At 39.4% G+C, this 18,054-nt stretch overlaps 1 protein-coding gene across 1 annotated transcript; it reads right to left on the bottom strand.

Annotated features, from left to right (window-relative positions):
• Nucleotides 1–6,628: 6,628 nt before the first annotated feature.
• Nucleotides 6,629–14,391, bottom strand: LOC136007235 (sulfotransferase 6B1-like). The gene is made up of 6 exons (XM_065665157.1): nt 14,247–14,391; nt 13,295–13,479; nt 12,382–12,508; nt 10,043–10,137; nt 8,805–8,991; nt 6,629–6,747 (listed from the first exon to the last, which is right to left on the bottom strand). Exons 1-6 carry the CDS (start codon nt 14,389–14,391, stop codon nt 6,629–6,631), a joined length of 858 nt encoding a protein of 285 aa, XP_065521229.1.
• Between the last annotated feature and the right edge of the window lie 3,663 nt (nt 14,392–18,054).

Here is an 18,054-nt window from a genome sequence, read left to right as displayed (position 1 = left end):
AGCTTTTCCCACTGCTAGGTACTGGAGGAAGGAGAAACATTTGAGAGCAGCCTCATTCTATAGCTGTCTCCCACACCTCTATAGCATTACAGACCACTTCCCTAAAAAGGGTGCCATTATTTCTTTTTGCAGATGGAAGGATTTTTTTAGTTGCTTATAAAAAAAGTGTTACAAGGAATGAGCAGTGAGCATTGTGGAGGCAATGCTACCAAATCATTTAGGTTAGTAAAGAACAGCTAGCAGTTAAAAAGCAAATAGAATTTTAGGAATTAAGAATAAAAAGATACAAAAGAACAAAAAGGTTAAAAGTAATTACTCCACTGTGTAAGTCAGTGATTTGCATGTATCTTGAACAGTGTTTTGTTTCTTGCATGTTGAAAAGGTTGTAGTACTCAAAAAGGTTTGTGGGAGGATAAAATGGATGACGAAGGAATCGGGTTCAGTGTGAGCAACAACCAGGTAAGAATTCTTCGGTTTGGAAGAAGGAGAGCTGCAGGGAGTTGTGTTAGGTATCTAACAGGGAAAGACTGCTGAACAAACTAGCAGAGACCAAAAGCATATGCTTGAGGAATATGAATTTGTTGTGTTGTATTAGGCAGTGCTTTCCAGTCTTCCTGTGGCCTCAAAACATTTGCAGCTCAGGAATTTCCATAGCTGGACATGGCTTACAGACATTTAATAAATGTCTGTAAGCACACTTAAAACAGCCTTTGGCCATGTGTTCCATGAGTCTGACACTTGGTAGGATTCCTCTGGTTCTGAGCCTTGGTTTCTTCCTCCTCTTAGTTGTACAGGAAATACCCAAGTGCATTTTTAGTCTTACTTCAGAATATATATTCTAAAATGCTCATTCTAAAATGTCAGTGTGTAGCTGTGACACAGCATGGAGCAGGACATGGCATTGCTATTACCGATAGGAATTAATCCTTTAATCCTCAAAGCTCATTGAAAATAAGGCAGAAGTACACACACAGAACTGTGTAAAAGTGCACGACATCAGCTGAATCAACATCTATCATTCATATATTCAGGAAAATACCACGTTTGTCCTGTCTGCTCACACGCTCTTGCAGACAAGTTTCTGCGCTAAATTGATGCATATCTGAGCTAACATGGCCACTTCTGTCTTAAATGTGGATATAGTCTCCTCAGGGGTGTAACTTCTACCTAAGGCTGTAGTTGCACAGTGTTTTATTGCCTGTACAGTCCACATAAGAGTGTGGCTGTTTTTGTTCTCCCACCTTTTTTCCTAGTTACATCTTGTCCTCAGCAGCACAGTCTCAAGTTGGAAGGGGATGCATCACCAGTCACTGATCTTTCTCATTAGTGATGCCCTTTGCGAGTGTTGAGATTGATTTGGTGAAGCCCAATCTAAAGAACTGAAGAATGGGATGAAGTAATTGATTTAGACAAATACAAAGCAATTAATCTGACTTAATGAACTTAAAGATTTCTTCAGAATGTTTTTCATGATCTGTCTTTAAATTCATTCAGTTTTATGAATTCTGCCATTTGTTGACATCTTTTGTGCACTCTCACTGTAAAAGACCTGTGGGCTTCACTGTAAAAGACCTGTGGGCTGTCTGCAAGCCATGCTGCTTTTTACTTCCTATTCTTGCATGCTTCATACCCTGCCAGGTTTTTACTAAATGTCATTGAGCACCTTGCAGCTCGTAAGAGTGAATCTCCTCAAGTTTCTTATTTGTTTAGAGAAAACACACATGTGATTTATAATGAAAACCAAGAGCTTTCAGGGGTTTTCAGGATAAGGCTGCAGGCAGTGCATGGCAATGTAGAGAACAAGCTAACAGGATCTGTGCCTTGCAGTGCATCTGTACTGATGCCCTTGCCGAGAAGCAGGGGAACTAAATTCTGGGCTGCTTCAGTTAAGGTACTGTTACTGATGTCTGGGTTTGGATAGCACAGAGATACAGCAGCTAGCTCTTACTGCATCTTACTGCATTTCATTCACCTGCTAATGAAGTTGTGCTGTACCTTTTTAATTATTATAATAATGTAGGTAAATCCTTAATTTAGCCAGTAGGCAATGCTGTAGACTAATTAATTTGTCCTCCCTCTTAAGTAGCTAGGCAACTAACTGCGGTTTCTGCAGCACAGTGATACCTACCTGGTTGTTGGGTTAGGTCTAAGTAGTTTACCAAGATCACAAATGACAGAGTACAACAAACCACTTTTATCCTTCATTTTAGTGAAAGGTCCTGCAGGCAGAAAAGTAAAATCTGATTTTATTACTCCTCAGCATTTATGTTTTTTTATATGGGAGTGCCATCATCTGTCCCATTGTTCTGTCTACTGTGGCTGCTGGTGGATTCTCAGTGGTGCGTATTGGCCATTCCTGGGTACAGTCTTGCAGACACAGGCAGTCAGAAATGAAAGAGTTCATAAGCAGGCTGTGCATCAGGAGTGTCCCTAGGTACCCAGACACAGACCTGCTCCCTCCAGACCTGTGTCTGATTCCCTTTAGAGTGCTGTTTTTGAGCATCCTGAAAAAATGAATGCCTAATTCTTGTGCAGAGCTTTGTGATTAAAACGCTGCAGTTAATAGATGTCAGTGAAGAGCAAGCATTTCTGTTCCTTTCAGAGGCAGCTCTGCTCCCCTTCTACTGTCAGGAAGCCTGAATGGCTGCGAAGCCCGCACCAGAGTGGACATGTCTCTGGTGCCTTGGGATTGCAGCTATTTCCAAGGCAGCTGCTTCTCTGCTTAGCATTGGCCTATGAGACTAGTTTGGAAAAAGGACAGAAGGAGGCACAGCGATGTAAGTTCTGACTTCATGCTTTTATGTTGCTGGGATTTTCACTCGAGCAGCTGTAGGGAGCTCCTGCTGGTTCCCTGCTGGGGCCACGAGGTGCCGCTGCTCCTCACTGCTGGCCAAGGAGAAGACTGTTCTGTAGGAGCCCAGGAAGGGCAATGTCTCACCACATGCACGCTATCTCTGCTCGTCCTTTCCTACAGTATAGTCTCTGTGGTATGCAGGACGGGCAAACAGATTCAGGAAAAGGGGAGGACTGTCTCTTATCCAAGTTAGTAGAGAAGCTGCTGAAGAATTGTGTCTTATGGTTGCAAGTCCCTTAAAAGACAGTGGCATGTTGTCACCTGTGAAGCTGGAAATCTTAAAAGAGTGACACAGCCACTCAGTTCTTTTCCCCTTTCTGAACCCGGTCTTTCAGTGATTGTCTTCACCACCATGCTTAGCTTTCTGTCAGGCTTTATTTCTTCTGCCCCATCCCCACTGGTCTTCGCAGCAGGAGCATTCTTGGCTCTTTGTCTGTGGTCTGTGGCTGTCTTTCATCAGCTGGTCATGAAGCAATCCCCGTGGAAATTCCTTCTGTTCCTCCACATTTACTTTTCCAGCTGACAGATGGTTACATGTAAACCCTTGTCTTGATCCGCTGAGCATCTCTGCTTTACTTAGACCCAGTGTAGAAACCCACCAATTGATCTGCCCTGCGTTTTCTCTATTTTCCTATGACTTATGGTTTCAAAGATTACCAGATCTGGCTCAGATTCCTTCTCCCATCTGCTTTTCCCCCCTCATTTCTCCATACTCACTTGCATCTTCTGCAAGGTGCAAGAAGTTATTCAGAGAGTTGGGTTTTTTTCACCAGTCATTGTTTTCCTCCGAGAAACTGCTTTATGTATCAAACTTACTGTATTAGAACTAGTATAACTTTAAGTCAGGTCACTAGGATGTTTATCTGAGCGCCTTTTCTTCTTCAAGAGCTACTTCAGAAGCTAGTTGTGTGCTGTTTTCAGGGGAAAGATCCTTGAAGCAAGGCCTGAGTTCTGCCTCTCCAAATGATCTTGCTCTCTTTTTGATCTGACCTGAAGGCCGGGTAAGCCTGGGTAGCAAGCAAAGCAGGCTAACTTCAGCAAGAGGTGGTAGAAGCCTCTTGTCTCAGCTCTGATGGCATAAATATTTAATGCTGTCTTCTCTAATTAAATCAGTCTTTAGAAGAGCCCTTAATCAGGAAGAAGGAATATATTACCCAAATAGTAAAGCGGTATTGTAGCCATTTATATGTAGTAGAGATTGCACAGGGCTTTGTTTCTTCCAAACCTACTGTTGCTGTAGTCTAGGTACATTTTGGACCAATGTTTTTATATTTTGCAGGATTGATATTTCCATCTCTCCAGAACTTTTAACTGCCATAAAAAGAAAGAAAGACGGAGAGGGGAAAAGTAATTTTTACAACATCTTACTGTGGAAGTTTTGAAATTTTTTAAAACCTCTGTAACCTGCCAAAATGACCTGTGGAGCCAGACTGACAATTCTTTGCAAAGTTCAGTTTGAATCCTTCCACTACAGTCATGGGAAGGGGAGGGGGAGTAGCAGCACAGTGGAGAGAGCAAGAGAAAAGAGGATGAAAGAAATTGTAAGCATGGCAACTGCTGGGAGACCCTGGTTGCCAGTAGCTAGCATCACATCCCCCCATCCTTTAGTAACAGTACACAGCCTGGCTTTCTGGACCTCTGATGTAAGCACATTTTGCTATGCTGTCCTCAGTGGCACTGGGCTGTGCCAGTGCCTAGCATGAACCTGCTACCCTTTAGCTGTACTAGCAGAAGCTGCTTTCTTTCTATTACGCACTGCAACAGTTGCTGTCCTTTACCTGGGGTGTGGCGGCATTGCATACAGCTTGAGGAAAGCTGTATTTGGAGATTAAAAGTGCTGTAAGAGTACGAAGTATTACTGAGAGGAACTTTATTTTGAAAGTACATTTAACTCTGCAGTGCAGTGCTAGAGGTCCCACAGCTGGCAAAGCACTCGCTACTTTATATTCTAATGCTATCTCTTCAGCCAGTTCAGGACAATATGCTTTAACCCTTGATCCACGTGGAATGTCCTTACCCTCTCCCTTCACACACGGTTTCATATGGTGAATATATACACTGCTGCTGGTTTTCTTAATGCAGTTAATAAACTTGCTTGCAAACTTTGTTTGCCCAAGGACCCTTGGGCTTTTTTCCGTACTGAAAGGGTTAGAAAAAAGTCTTTAAGTAAAAAAGTCCAAGCATCGTCATTAGCTGTTCTCTTGCCACTTACTAAGAGTGTTAGAATGACACCTGAAAGGAAGGTAATGGTGGTCCATGGCATTTTAGTGGGAGAGAATGTGATTTTAGTGTCAGAATTGCATAGTACACAGACAAACTTCCAGTTTCCAAATGGGCATTTGCATAAAACAGTGCTCAGGGCAGCATCTTGCTTGGATTGTGTTGAATTGGCAATTGTCAACAGACTGCAGTTGAACAAGCTTTTCTCTCACTGATTTCTTCAGCACATAACTTCTGTATCATTTGTGCAGATGCAAAATCTGTAGGTCACCTTGCACAAGCAAGATATGAAATAAGAGGGCTGTGTGGCAAGTGTGAAATGTGTGGCTAGAGAAGGCTTTAGTGTTTTGCTGTAAATAAGGCCATACCTTAGCTTCTCAGAAACAGAGGACAAAGCTTGCCTTACTGATGTGTACCTTCAGAGCACACAAGAGTCAGAGTAATTGGGCTTGTCTGCATGAGTTTCTTTTCAAACAGCTTCTGCTATATTTTTTTCTGTCTGATGATGCCTTGGCATTGCATGGTTGGGGAGATCTAGTTTGGGGAGAAGAGTCTTTGAAGCCAGCCAACAAGGCAAATCGAAGGTGAGGACAGAAAACCTATCATGGAATAAACCAGAAGAAAAATCCTTTCTGGGTTCCTAGAGCAGTCCCTCAGATATGAACACAGACAGCTGATTCTTGGAAAATCTGTCTTATCAGGGCAGGGTAAATAAGTAAGTCGTGTTCAGATTGAACTGTCTCAGTGCAGTCTGTTTACCACAGTGGAACTGTTGAGTTCACAAGGACTGTGAAGTAAAATGCTTCTCATCAAAACACTGGAAACAAGCATTTTGCAGGAAGAAAGTCAAATGGAAAAAAAACCCATGTTTGTAGTTCCTCAGCATATGGTGCAGAAGTTTACATGGATTTATATTAGTTGCATTTAAGACACAAACACTATACGGTACTTAACCCAGAAATGTTACATCAAAGAACTACATGTTATACATATATATAAAAAAAAAAATATTTGAAAGACATTTTATAAACAAACTTCAGATTATCAATTGTAAAGCTGCAGTTTTCAACTTCAGTATCAATAACAGTCTGATAAAATAGGCACTTTCCAAATCATGATAGATGAAGAAGGGAACAGGGCTGGGATAAAATCTTTGGTCATTTTCTTATGATGTGGGTTTAGACTTTACATATATTCAGATTCTTATGGGTTTGGTTTTAGACTTTTTAAATTAACATCTTATGTAAAATTCCTTAATTACATCTAAGACATCCATTCATATCCGTCTAGAAGAAAAAATAAATAAATTATAAGGTAGTTTTGGTTGTAGAAAAACGAGTCTGACTCCTGACTCTCTAAAACCATATACATCTGCCCACTGAAAACTGATTTCAACTCCGACATAATGTCAGAAATGTCCTGTCCCCAAAATCTCATGTTTACAATCCTTTCTGTTAGGAGGCTTATAAACTGAGTGGGAGCTCCCATTCAGAATTTCCCACCAATTGTTCTGTCTGTGTTTGTTGATAACTGGGTATTGTTCTTCACATGCAGTCAAAATTCGTAGGTGAGACTTTTTGCCATTTTGCTGAACTTCATTTTCTCATTAAATATCTCCTCAAACCTTCGATTCTGTTTTGGAGTGAAATGGTTCTTCCAATCACCAACAGTGCCTAGGAGAGCAGGAGCAGAAAAAGAACAGTAAGGTTAGCGATATATAGTGCCGAAAATTATTTAAATGCAGCCCAGGTTGGTTAATGTTGCTGTTGGCACAAATTGTTAATGTATTATTAACCATAGTCTCTGTGGTAGGTCATGATCATAAGTAATTGTTTTATTGGTCTGGTGGGGCTCTGAAGGAAGCAGCTGGTTCATCATCCATAAAGGCTGTTAACCCTCAGTCCCATACTTGGCTAGTGCCAACAGCCAAGTGGTACATGAAGAGCAGCAGGTTTCCCAGATGGATTAGAGCTCTTGGTCATCTCAGCAGAGAGGCATCTTCTGCACCTTAGCTGCATGCAGTTAAAGGTCTGCCTTGGCTCTTTCACAGGCAGTAGAGGAAATGATTACTTCCTTTCTAAACCCATCTCATCCTACTCAATGTAAAACTCATCAAATGAATGGTGCCTCAGAAGCAGCCGTATGTCTCCATTGGCTAAAGAAGACTTCTAAAAAAGGAGCCCGGAGTGAACTGATAGATGAATCCCACCCTCACACCCACTTCTATTCTCTAAGGCTTTCTACAGAAGAGATGTCCCACTACATAAGGGGGCAGTTAGGTGCTTCTGGGTGACCATGCACAATCATGTTCAATAAAGTGTTTCAACTCTTAGCCAGTTTCAGCAAACAGGAAATTGTTTATTAAACTGATGTATTTGCATGAGACAATGTGTACAATGCATCCCCTAAAGACCCTGCATCCTGGGGAGATTCTGACTGGACACTAAAGGAGATTTTTTCACCATGAGAACAATCAGCTGTAGGAATAATCTCCTCAGGGAAGAGGTGGATTCTCCAAAGTTGGACACTTTTAAGATTCGGCTGAACAGGGTGCTGGGACATCTAGCCTAGGTCATTCTTTGCCAAAAAAGGTTGGACTAGACGATCCCTGAGGTCCCTTCCAACCTGGGATTCTATGGCTCTATGATTCTGCAATCCCGAAACTGCTAACTAAAATAGCATTCCGGACAGCAGAGACAAGAGAGTCTGAAGAATAATGCATATGTGTAAATCTTCTGTAAACTGTCTGCAACTAGCTAAACCGCTGGGATTTGCATAGGAATTACTTGGAAGTGAAACTGTTGGTGTTTTTTCAACATTTTCAACATGCTTCTGTCAAAGTTCACTGATTTAGAAAAGTGTATCTGAAGGTTTTGTTTGTTTTTTTACCGAGAGATTGTATTTTGGCATTTGCTTTAGCCCATTGGTAAAAACAGTCTGAATTAGCAAAATGTAAAAAAGTTTCCCTATTTATTAATTGAAACAACTCTTGGGTTTCAACTATCAATTATTGTTCAAAAATTAACTAAGTAAAAATAATCAAAACCCAAATAAACATGATGGTTTGATCTACTTATTCAAATCTGAGGAAATGGTAGGAGCAAGAAAACAGCTCCTGCAGGTATTTTCAAGTCCCATCTGAGCTAAGCACTGTTCAAGATTTTACCGCAGATTCCAGCTTGGCCAAGGTCTGAAAGCTACCTGTGAGGCCATCAAGTGATTGAGTCATCACTTCTTTTGTTGTTGTTATTGTCAGCATATTCCTTTTTCAGGAACATTTCAATAAGACAGGAGATAGTATGGAAGATAAAGGCTACAAGCAGTCTCCTTTGGAAGGAATGTGTCTAGCTCTTTCTAAAACAAAGTGACCTTTGCAGGTGATATCAGAGGAGACATGTTGTAAAAGACTGAAGTGGTCAACTTTTAGATGAAAAAAAAAAAAACAACAGAATAATGCTTCATGAAGCTTTCCTTTTAGCATAAAAGCTCCCAAGGAGCAATATGAGACTGTTTTTCAGACTCCCCCATGCTTCCTTAGCATAAGTCTGTGTTTGCGACCAGAGAACATAGAAAGAAAGCAATTTTTAAGATGGCTTCCAATTGAAGGATCCTGTCACTGCTTCCTGGGGCTGATTCAAAACATCACTACAGTCCGGGAAAGATCTGGACTGTAGCCTCTGCCTGGATTCCCACTCCTTCTTCTGCGTTAAGCCCATCCAAAGGAGCTCACCTTTTCGGAAAATTAGCTTCCTGTTGGATGTCAGTGCACAAACAGTGTGATTGGGATTGCTGTTCTCCTTTTCTGTGTCTCTTTTCATCTCTGAGAATGAGGACTTCTTGCAGATGTCCTGGATATCATCATCACTGATGTTTAACCCCAAGAACAAACTCATGTCCTTTACAACCTTAGGGAGATCCTGAGATACAAGAAAAATGAAGCTTTTATATTTCTGAGCTGATTATCAGGCTTCTGGTTGATACAAAAGTGATTCTTTTTATTACCTACCAAGTTTATCACACATTGATTTGCTTTCAAGCAAAATTAAAGATGTTATTGGACTGTGTAGATGATGAGTGCAGTAAACTTGATTCCCCTCTTACCCATGCTCACAGAAATGAGTAAATGCTAAGTATGTGATATCAAACACAGTTAGTTACGTTGTCAGTTTTACTCCCAGTGCAGGTAAAGTGTCCTCCTGTCTCTCAGAATTATTTCATTATGAGTAGAGAAATCGTTTAAGCGCAGCTTCTGTGTAAATAGCTTGTTTAATTGGAGGTGCTATATCTACAGATCCAACTGGTTTATTTATATACCTTAGTGGATTCCCTAATTCTACCCCCCATCCCCCCAAAAAAGGAACAAAGCTATTTTAATGGAAGCACCAGAAAGTGTTTTCTATACACCCAAAAATGTATTCTGTGAAAGCTAAAGTTTGCTGGTATTTGTCTTTTTTAAAGAATAACAAAGCAGTTTCTGCATAATAATCTCCTTTCATCAAAATCTTGTTCCTACCTCTTGAGCCTCTACTTTTTTTGTATATTGGGAGCACAAGTCCTACTGACCATGAGTAGTTCTGTTGTCTTGCATTACTTTATGAAAATTTCACCCAAAATGTCAGGTATAGCAGGTTAATGTGTGGCCCTCAACAGATGTCCTTGGTTGATCTTTCCATAGGAGCAAGAACAAGGAATTTGAAATTCTTTCTGTAGCTTGGGGAAAACAGTGTAATATATATCCCACTCCTACATCTATGAAATGCAGCTCTCATAGGATTTGATATTTATATAACTTCTGCAGTCAGAATTAGTTCACTAATATAAAGTTCTGTGCAAATAAAAGATATGCCCAAAGAAAAACATTCACATTTTCCTTCTTTCTCTTTTTTCATTATAATTTGCTCTTTGATATTTTAATGATGTAAATTTACAAGTAATGCATTCTGAAATAAGAGCAGAGAGCATATTTACCTTCTTCATGTCTTCATAGAATAAAAACAGGATGTTTTTGTCATTTTCATGTTCTTCCCAGCTTAGGAAATGATCAAACCAGGATCCACAGACAACTGAAAAGAAAACCCACATAGAAGAGATTCATATAAATTTTATTCATAAATAACTCTGATGGTATCTCACACATTTAGGGGTATGACTCCTTCACAATATATACCCTGTATTCCCCTAAAACAGATTGCATTCTTTTTGTGAAGTGACTCAAGTTTACCATTCTTGTTTGAATACTTTTTCATATTAAAGATGCAGATACTGTTCCAAGATATGATTCTGTAGTGGGAACAGGCTCCAAATCTAAGAAAAGGCCAGTAATGAGGGAAAACATATTAGCCTAATCAGATCTGAGCATCTCAGCAAATGTCTGTATGACTGTGGTCACAGCTAGAAATATGATCACTTCACTAGGCAATGAAATAAGGAGTCTGTTAAATGGAACACGCTTTTGTTAGCTGTTTTGTCCCAGCAGGTGAGAATCTGTATTATTTTTAAACATCAAAGAATCATGTAAAGAAGTTATGCAAATACATCATTCAGCTAATGGCATAGATACCTTACAGTTTTACAGCTGACTCATAGTACTTGTTTTGAATATTCCTTTTGCTAAGCCATAGGAGGACAGCTAAATTTCAGCTTTCTTTTAAAAAACAAAGATCTGACCCTTCTGCTTGAAAGAGAAGATGCACTGCATTGAAAGCTGAGTTGAAAGCCTCTTGTAGGGTGATGAGAAAAGCTAGCATTCTTGAGAACTGTGACTCTGCTTTATAACTAGCACTAGAAAAATATAATATTGTAAGGGACATCAGTTTGTTTGCAAACTGTGAGTTGTAACTAGGTATTTTGCTGAATACTCCAGTGCGTAGACCTCTCCTGCACATAAAGTACTGTTTAATTGCAAATCACATATGCTCCACAGTATGCAATTAAACCCTTCTCTCCTGGTCAACCACACTGTGGTCAGCAAGCACTGTTGGCGTCAGGGGTACAGCACACAGCCTCGGAGACTCCAGGGACAGCATCACAGTGGTCACTGTCCTCACCCTTGTTCTGAACTGAGATTAACTTTGCAAGAGTACTATAGGATCTGAATGACCTTAATATGTTTCTATGAGGAGCAAAACCAACATCTCTGTATCACCTCTTACGTAAATTTCTGTTGTAACCAGCATAGTTATCTTTTTATGCCATATGTAAGGACACAGAAAATATAAGGTGGCTACTAATTTACAGATAAATTACAGATTAATATAATCTTCTTTAATGTTTTTCACTATCATATGTTGAGAGTCGATACTAAACAAGCCAAGATACTGCACATCACTGAAGGATGTGCATTAGGGCTGCCCTGAACTAGGAACACAAGATCTGAGCCAAAGTGTATACAGGGCAGTAGGTAGATTGACTTCTGGAGCTCTAATATTGATGACTGCAGTGGCACTTTTCTTTCAAAGTTTTCAAGCTAATCTATCATTGTTGCTGTTATCTTCACTATGCTTGTATAGGAGGAACACGTCCTCGAAGTCATAAAGCACTAAAAATGGGAGTGGATAAGTGCAATATGGTCCTGTTGTCAGTTTCCATGCCAGAATGGCCACTTGTAAAAATCTTACTCTTGTCCTTGGTCTTTGGACCCCGCTACTAAGACAGCACATCAAGCAGAGCGTGTGCAGCTGGGCTTTATGAAAGCATCTAGACTCCCTTTGAAGGTGCAATAAAGGCTGTCTTCAAGACTGGAGAAGGCACTAGACCTGCAAGCATAGCTCTCAGTGCAGCCTGGGGATGATCTCCCCATGTGCCCCATTGCCCACACTTTGGCATGGCAGAGGAGCTGTATACGCACACCTCCTCTTTCACAGTTTAAACATGAACTCTTGATGGGAAGCAGCCTGTTACTGTGGTTCACAAGACAAGGTTGAAAATGTTTTAACACAGGCAAATCCACATCAGTATCAGCAAATTGTCAGGGATTTCAGAGTGTTTGTGGGAAGAAATAAAACCAGTATCTTGTCTGTGTTTTTAAGCAGAGATGTCAGAGGACAGCAAAACCCTGCAAAGAGCAGTTGTGCTGAAATAATGCAGCCACTTATCAAAATGTCTCCTTGCACGGCTGAGGATAGTATCCTACCATTTGTTCTTGTTTAGTTTGGCATTAGAATTCATCCTGAAAAAGACCCAACAGCTAAAGATGTATGAAGAAGGAGTTCAATAAGGAGTTTTCACATAGTACACATTTCTTGATTCTTCCTGTGCGTAATAAGCTAACGTAAACTGCAAGGAGAAAATGTAACATTTATACTTACCATCTCCTTTTAAGAACAAATCAAAGAAAGCAGTCCAGGTGTCTATAGTGGGAAGGTTTGGGTTATCTCTGTAGTAATGATACATGGAAACTGCAGTATCTTTTGGATTTCTGCTGATGTAGATCATCTGTAAATGAAGATGATGCAGGTATTAATGATAATACCTGTGTTCATTTTACCTCATCAGTCAGTATGGTAACTAACACATGAAACCAATATCTAATTAACATTCACAGGACTGCTGCAAAACATAAATTTTGACCTTTCATTCAAACTAGCTGTGTCCCAAAAGTCTGGATCTGAGTAATCCTGAAATTTTGAACTTCTAATATAAAATCTGAGACTCAGTGGTTAATTTTTAAAGATCTCCCACGTTAGCATGGGAGGAACTCAGAACTGTGATCTGAATCTGCTTCCCACATTTCAGTTCTCTGTTTGCCCCACAGATCTTTACAAAAGTCTTCACAAAGCTTCAAGAGGAGGGGCAGAGTACCTTCACCCACAGAACAGCCCGTAATTACCCAAGATAACTATTTTCTAAGCCAGTCCTCCAGTGAAACAGGGCCATGGGAACACCCCTCTCACCTCCCCCCCATCCTTAATAATTTATTTCTGATTGAAAGAGGTTGAAGTTCTATTATTTTTGTGGTGTCTGGTATACAAATCACCCCATGGGAGCAGTGAGGCAGGAGCAGAACACAGTCTCTAGCCCAGGTCTCTGCTCATGGTACCTTTGGCAGTTGATCAGCTGTGTCTCCAAAATTCACAGCAAAACACTTCAGGAAACTGTAAATAATTTAAAAATTAATGAAGATTGTCCTGGTTTCAGCTGGGATAGACTTAATTTTCTTCCAAAATAGATTCCTAATAGACACTTAACATATCTTGCTGCTTTTATGTCTTTTTGCCTTACCTTGCATTTCTTATTCTTAAAATTTGGAGGTAACATGTTGTAGTCTAAGTGAGTTGGAATGATTCTCTTTGATGAGAGTTTATTCAGCTCTTCTAGTTTGGAAATGTCTCCAAATTCAATGGGAGATGTTAGTGTAACTTGAGTATTGTAAAGCTTTGTTATAACTCCTGCAAGCCAGTGAGTGCCTGCAGAAAAGTAATTTTAAGGAAAAAGCAAAGGAAAGAATATTTGTTACTGAGAAAACATGTGGAACATGCATTTTGAAAGAGCTTCCTAGTGCACAAGTAATACTTCTAATCCCCTAGCTTCAAGAAACTTTACATAGCTGAATCATCCCATTGACTCCAAATGTATAAACACTGGAAAATTTAGGGCTGTAGCTGAAGTATAGAGTAACTCTGTGAGAAGTGTTCATGTTGGTACCAAACCAGTCTCATTAGACAAATGCTTGTCAACTGGGACGTGGTTATGTTATTTTCATTATTTATTTTACAATGATCTGGGGGTTTTCTCCTTATCATGTTTGGAAAGTACTGCTTGAGCTTCCTCTTTGGTATGTGCTTCTGTGTGCAACGAGGCAGAGAGAGAGGGAATAAGAAATGAATACATCTAGGGCCGAGATCCATACAAATAACTTAATACAACTCCTGACTTGCTCATAATTGTATGTAGAAAGTCCTTAGGAAAATCCTTCAAGTACAGATTTTGCATACAAGAAAGAAATATTTATTTGCTTTCCAACATGAAAACACCTGAGATTATTTTCAATTAAAGGATCAAATTTAAATAAATATCACTTTTTTTTTGTACTTGAACACTTACAAACAGAATAATATATTCATATGCTCAAACAGCCTTTCCTGTTTCGTGTACACAGACATTTCCCAACTAGTTTAAGCAGAGAAGAAACAATTGAGACTTACTGCAATTATCATCTAAAAGTAGAACTTACCAGACTTGGGATAGGAAACCAAAAGGACATCGTCTTCTCTGGCATCAAAAGTATCCAAGGATTTTAAAAGTTCTGGAGAAGACCTGGTGGTAAAGGGAATCCCCTTAAACATGTGAATGAGTTCTGCCTCACTAGGGTTGGACATGTTTGCTTAAGTCTTGGATTCCTGCAAATCAGATAACAGTGAAATGAAGAGGATTTAAGAGTCACTTCTCAGTCAGATGGTCTTATGTCAGAGGTGACAAATTGAGACAAAGCAATAGAAACTTCATGCTTATATACTTTGCTACATGCCATAAAGTCATATCAGGCATTGATTTGTCCAGGTGTTTGATAAAGGCAACTGAAGTATTAGAGGTAATTTGATAAATAACTGAAATGTTGTCATGGAAAAGTACGTCATTTGTTACCTCTCCAGATAAAGTAATGAGGTGATAGTTAAAATGTATTAATTATGGTAAATTACAAGAATGAACATTATACGTTGCCTTAAAATATGTTTAATATGATCATTCTGTAAGTTATACCTTGCTGGAAGCTGTTTTATCTTCCAAGGAAAAAGCTGCGTCTTAAAATACTTTTTATGAATACAAAACCAATGTCTTATTTTATGTCAATGAATTTTTTTTGTTTCATTTTACCAAGTACACAACAGACTGAATTTTCAAAAGTACACATCAATTCCAAATTCTTGAATTCTGTGATGTTAAGGTACTAGACTTTTGAACATTTTAGAATTTCAGCCTGAGGCATCTTAAAAACAGAGGCCCTTAGAGGCATAATCATTTTTTAAGCTGTCATGTGTGTCCATAACAGTAGTATAGACAACAAAAATCACAAATTTAAAATAGATATTTAACATTGGCTTGAGTCCTGCATGTTTCATGTCTAGAAGTGGTTGAAGACATTTTAATCTTTCAACAGAATATCATCAGTTATTCAAAATATTCATCAAAATAAGAATTCCATGCAGGAAAGAGACACTTCTCAATTAATTATCTGCTTTGAAATGTATTTTTGGGAAAAAAAATAAATAATTGAATCTGTGGAAAAATATTATTGGTTTTTGAAAGCTCCACTTCTGTCTAAAGTGATCTTAATGCACCACAGGGAAAGAAATAGCTCAATTTTCAATCAAACCTTTTGTTTTCTTTTTTTGAATCCTGAATATTTTCAATTTTCCTTTCAATAGCCACAAATTAATTTACTAATTTTTACATAATTTTCCTCAAACATCCACTCTCTTCAGTATTTGTATTGAAAACCTCCTACAATATATTCGGCTGGGGCCTTTCAGTGTCTTCAGCTCAGATCTTGGTATAAAATAGATCAAATTGCCTTCAGGAATTTCCCAAGTTTACCAAGGTCCAAGACCTTTTTTTAATCATGAGTAATAACTTAGGTTTACCTAAGTACCTCCCTTTACCGAAGGTACCTCTTATGACCCCTTGTAAGAAGTTAATGATTAGAGAAGGCCTTCCAAGCAACACCTGATCAGTCAAAATTACAAGGAGTAAGGACAGTTACCAGCTTCTCTACTTCTCTTTTTCTAATTCAAGCTCCAGAAAAAAACAGCAATATAGTATTGGTTCTCCCTCCCCTTTCTTTTCTTTGCCTTATTGCCATCCTACCAGTCATAGAATCATAGAATCATAGAATGGTTAGGGTTGGAAAGGACCTCAAGATCATCTAGTTCCAACCCCCCTGCCATGGACAGGGACACCTCTCACTAAACCCTCCAACACAAGGTTTCATCCAACCTGGCCTTGAACACCGCCAGTGATGGAGCACTCACAACCTCCCTGGGCAACCGACTCCAGTGTCTCACCACCCTAACAGGAAAGAATTTCCTCCTTATATCCAAGTCAAAAATACGTGAACTCAGCAAGACCAGATCTCTTTGTCTTTGTTGCCTATAAAGTTGCTCTTAAACAGTTATTACCTGCAAAATGTGCCTGGTACCATCAGTAAACTATGAGTTCCAGTTACACAGGTCCAAGTGGGGATGAAAATCAGAGAAAATATGGTATGTTCCCTATCATTAGGGATGAGAGGAGACTGGGGAGTCTTTCCAGGAGGTGATCAAGTGAGTCAGTGAGGGTACAAAAAATACAATGGGTACTGATGCTCAGGTAGGAGTTAGGCAATCTCTCAGTGGTGAGGAGCTCAGTGTTTTTCCGTTGCTCCTAGTCTGAAGACCTAAGCCATCGCTTTCTGTCTTAAGGTGTAAATCCTTAAAAATCTGTGCTCTTTGAAGAGATACCACTTTGGTTACTACAGGTCTACAAAGTATGCTTGGAGACATAAAGACACCTGTATTTTGGGTTATTCTGAACATCTGTATTAGTCTGAATACAGAGATTTCTAAGGTTAATTTTGTTGTCATCAGTCCAGCCATATGCATTTAATATAAGCTAATAAAACTGTGTTACTGTGACCTAGCAAAAATAATCTTATTGCAAAACGTGTTGCATATTTACTTTGTTTTTTCCATTACTTTGCCTTTTCTCTTTCGTTTCCTCCTGCATTCCTATTATGTTTTGACTCAGCACATTTGCCCAATCTAATCACTTGGACCTTAATTAATCATTCACAAATGAAATTGCTAAGGTGTAAAACAGAAGCTATACAGTAGCAAGGAAAATTCCCATTCTCTTAACTCATCTCAATTGTTTTTATACTAGCTTCTCTTTTCAGCATGCATGTTAATCCAGGGGAATCAAACTGAAATTGGTCTTCCCATTCTCTTAACTCATCTCAATTGTTTTTATACTAGCTTCTCTTTTCAGCATGCATGTTAATCCAGGGGAATCAAACTGAAATTGGTCTTCCTGAAATGCTGCTTGAAAGTAGGGCGGATCCCTGCAAGTGTATAGTATCCTGAATTGCTGTGACTTAAGGAAAAGAAAGGTATTCAGCATCTTGCAGGAAAAAGTCATTATAAAACTACACTAACATTAGCATAAAAAGTACATTATTATAGCTACATTATGCAAAAAGAGCACGGGCTTAAAGAATTTCATGTCAAATCCTCCATCCAACTTTAATTTTCTCCTGTATCAGCATTAGAACAAAGAATGGAGACTACAACTGATACATTTTGAATCAGGTGAACATAGGCATGGCAAGCTAATACAGATGGATTCCTGTACCTGTTGCCTAGATCTCTGCCACAGGCTCTGAGGAGCTTCTCCCAGAGTCCTTCTCCTTGTCCTGGTCCTGGTCTCTGTCTCTGTCCCTGCTATCAGTACTGATGGCGTGCATGCACATTTTACCAACAGGTTTCACAGATACTTTCTAAAAGAGAGCAATGTTAAACTTGGAGTTTGGAGTTTCTGTATGGTTTGATGAAAATACAGCTTGGTAGCTGGATGCTGAACTCCTGGGCTGCTTCAGTGATGCTGCTTCCTTCTGCCTCCATGTCTGACTTATGTTCTCCCATCTATACCCTTGTCTGGGTGAGTAACTTCCTTCTATTGCTTTAAATGACTCAAAGAATTTGACTGTTCTGTTCCTGGCTCTATCCTGTCACCTCCACTTCAGGCTCACCATCCACAATACCACATACATCTCCTTCAACTGCAGGTTTCTCAGCTGAGACAAATCGCAATACTGTTCCATCCCAACACATCTCAGGCTGCATGTACTTAAAGAAATAGAGACATTGTGAAAAATATGCAGATAAAGTCCTATGTTACACAAGTCAGAATTTGGGTGTTCATCCATAGAGTTCTGAAAGTTTTTAGCCAGCTCTGTCAAGCAGCAGATTTCTCATTTTTTGAAGAACCTAAAAGCCATGAAATATTTC

Source organism: Lathamus discolor, chromosome 1 (genome assembly GCF_037157495.1).
Source record: "Lathamus discolor isolate bLatDis1 chromosome 1, bLatDis1.hap1, whole genome shotgun sequence".
Taxonomy (NCBI): domain Eukaryota; kingdom Metazoa; phylum Chordata; class Aves; order Psittaciformes; family Psittacidae; genus Lathamus; species Lathamus discolor.
The sequence above is the reverse complement of the archived record's forward strand: the minus strand, read 5'-3'. Positions and strand labels throughout refer to the sequence as shown.

Excerpts from the sequence above, each read along its gene's own strand:
- LOC136007235 (XM_065665157.1), bottom strand. The coding sequence starts at position 14,391 with ATGTCCAACCCTAGTGAGGCAGAACTCATTCACATGTTTAAGGGGATT. Across the intron at positions 12,509-13,294 it reads TTAAGAATAAGAAATGCAAG|ATGATCTACATCAGCAGAAA; the intron begins GTAAGGCAAAAA and ends CTTCATTTACAG. Across the intron at positions 10,138-12,381 it reads TTTGTTCTTAAAAGGAGATG|TTGTCTGTGGATCCTGGTTT; the intron begins GTAAGTATAAAT and ends TTTTCTTTTCAG.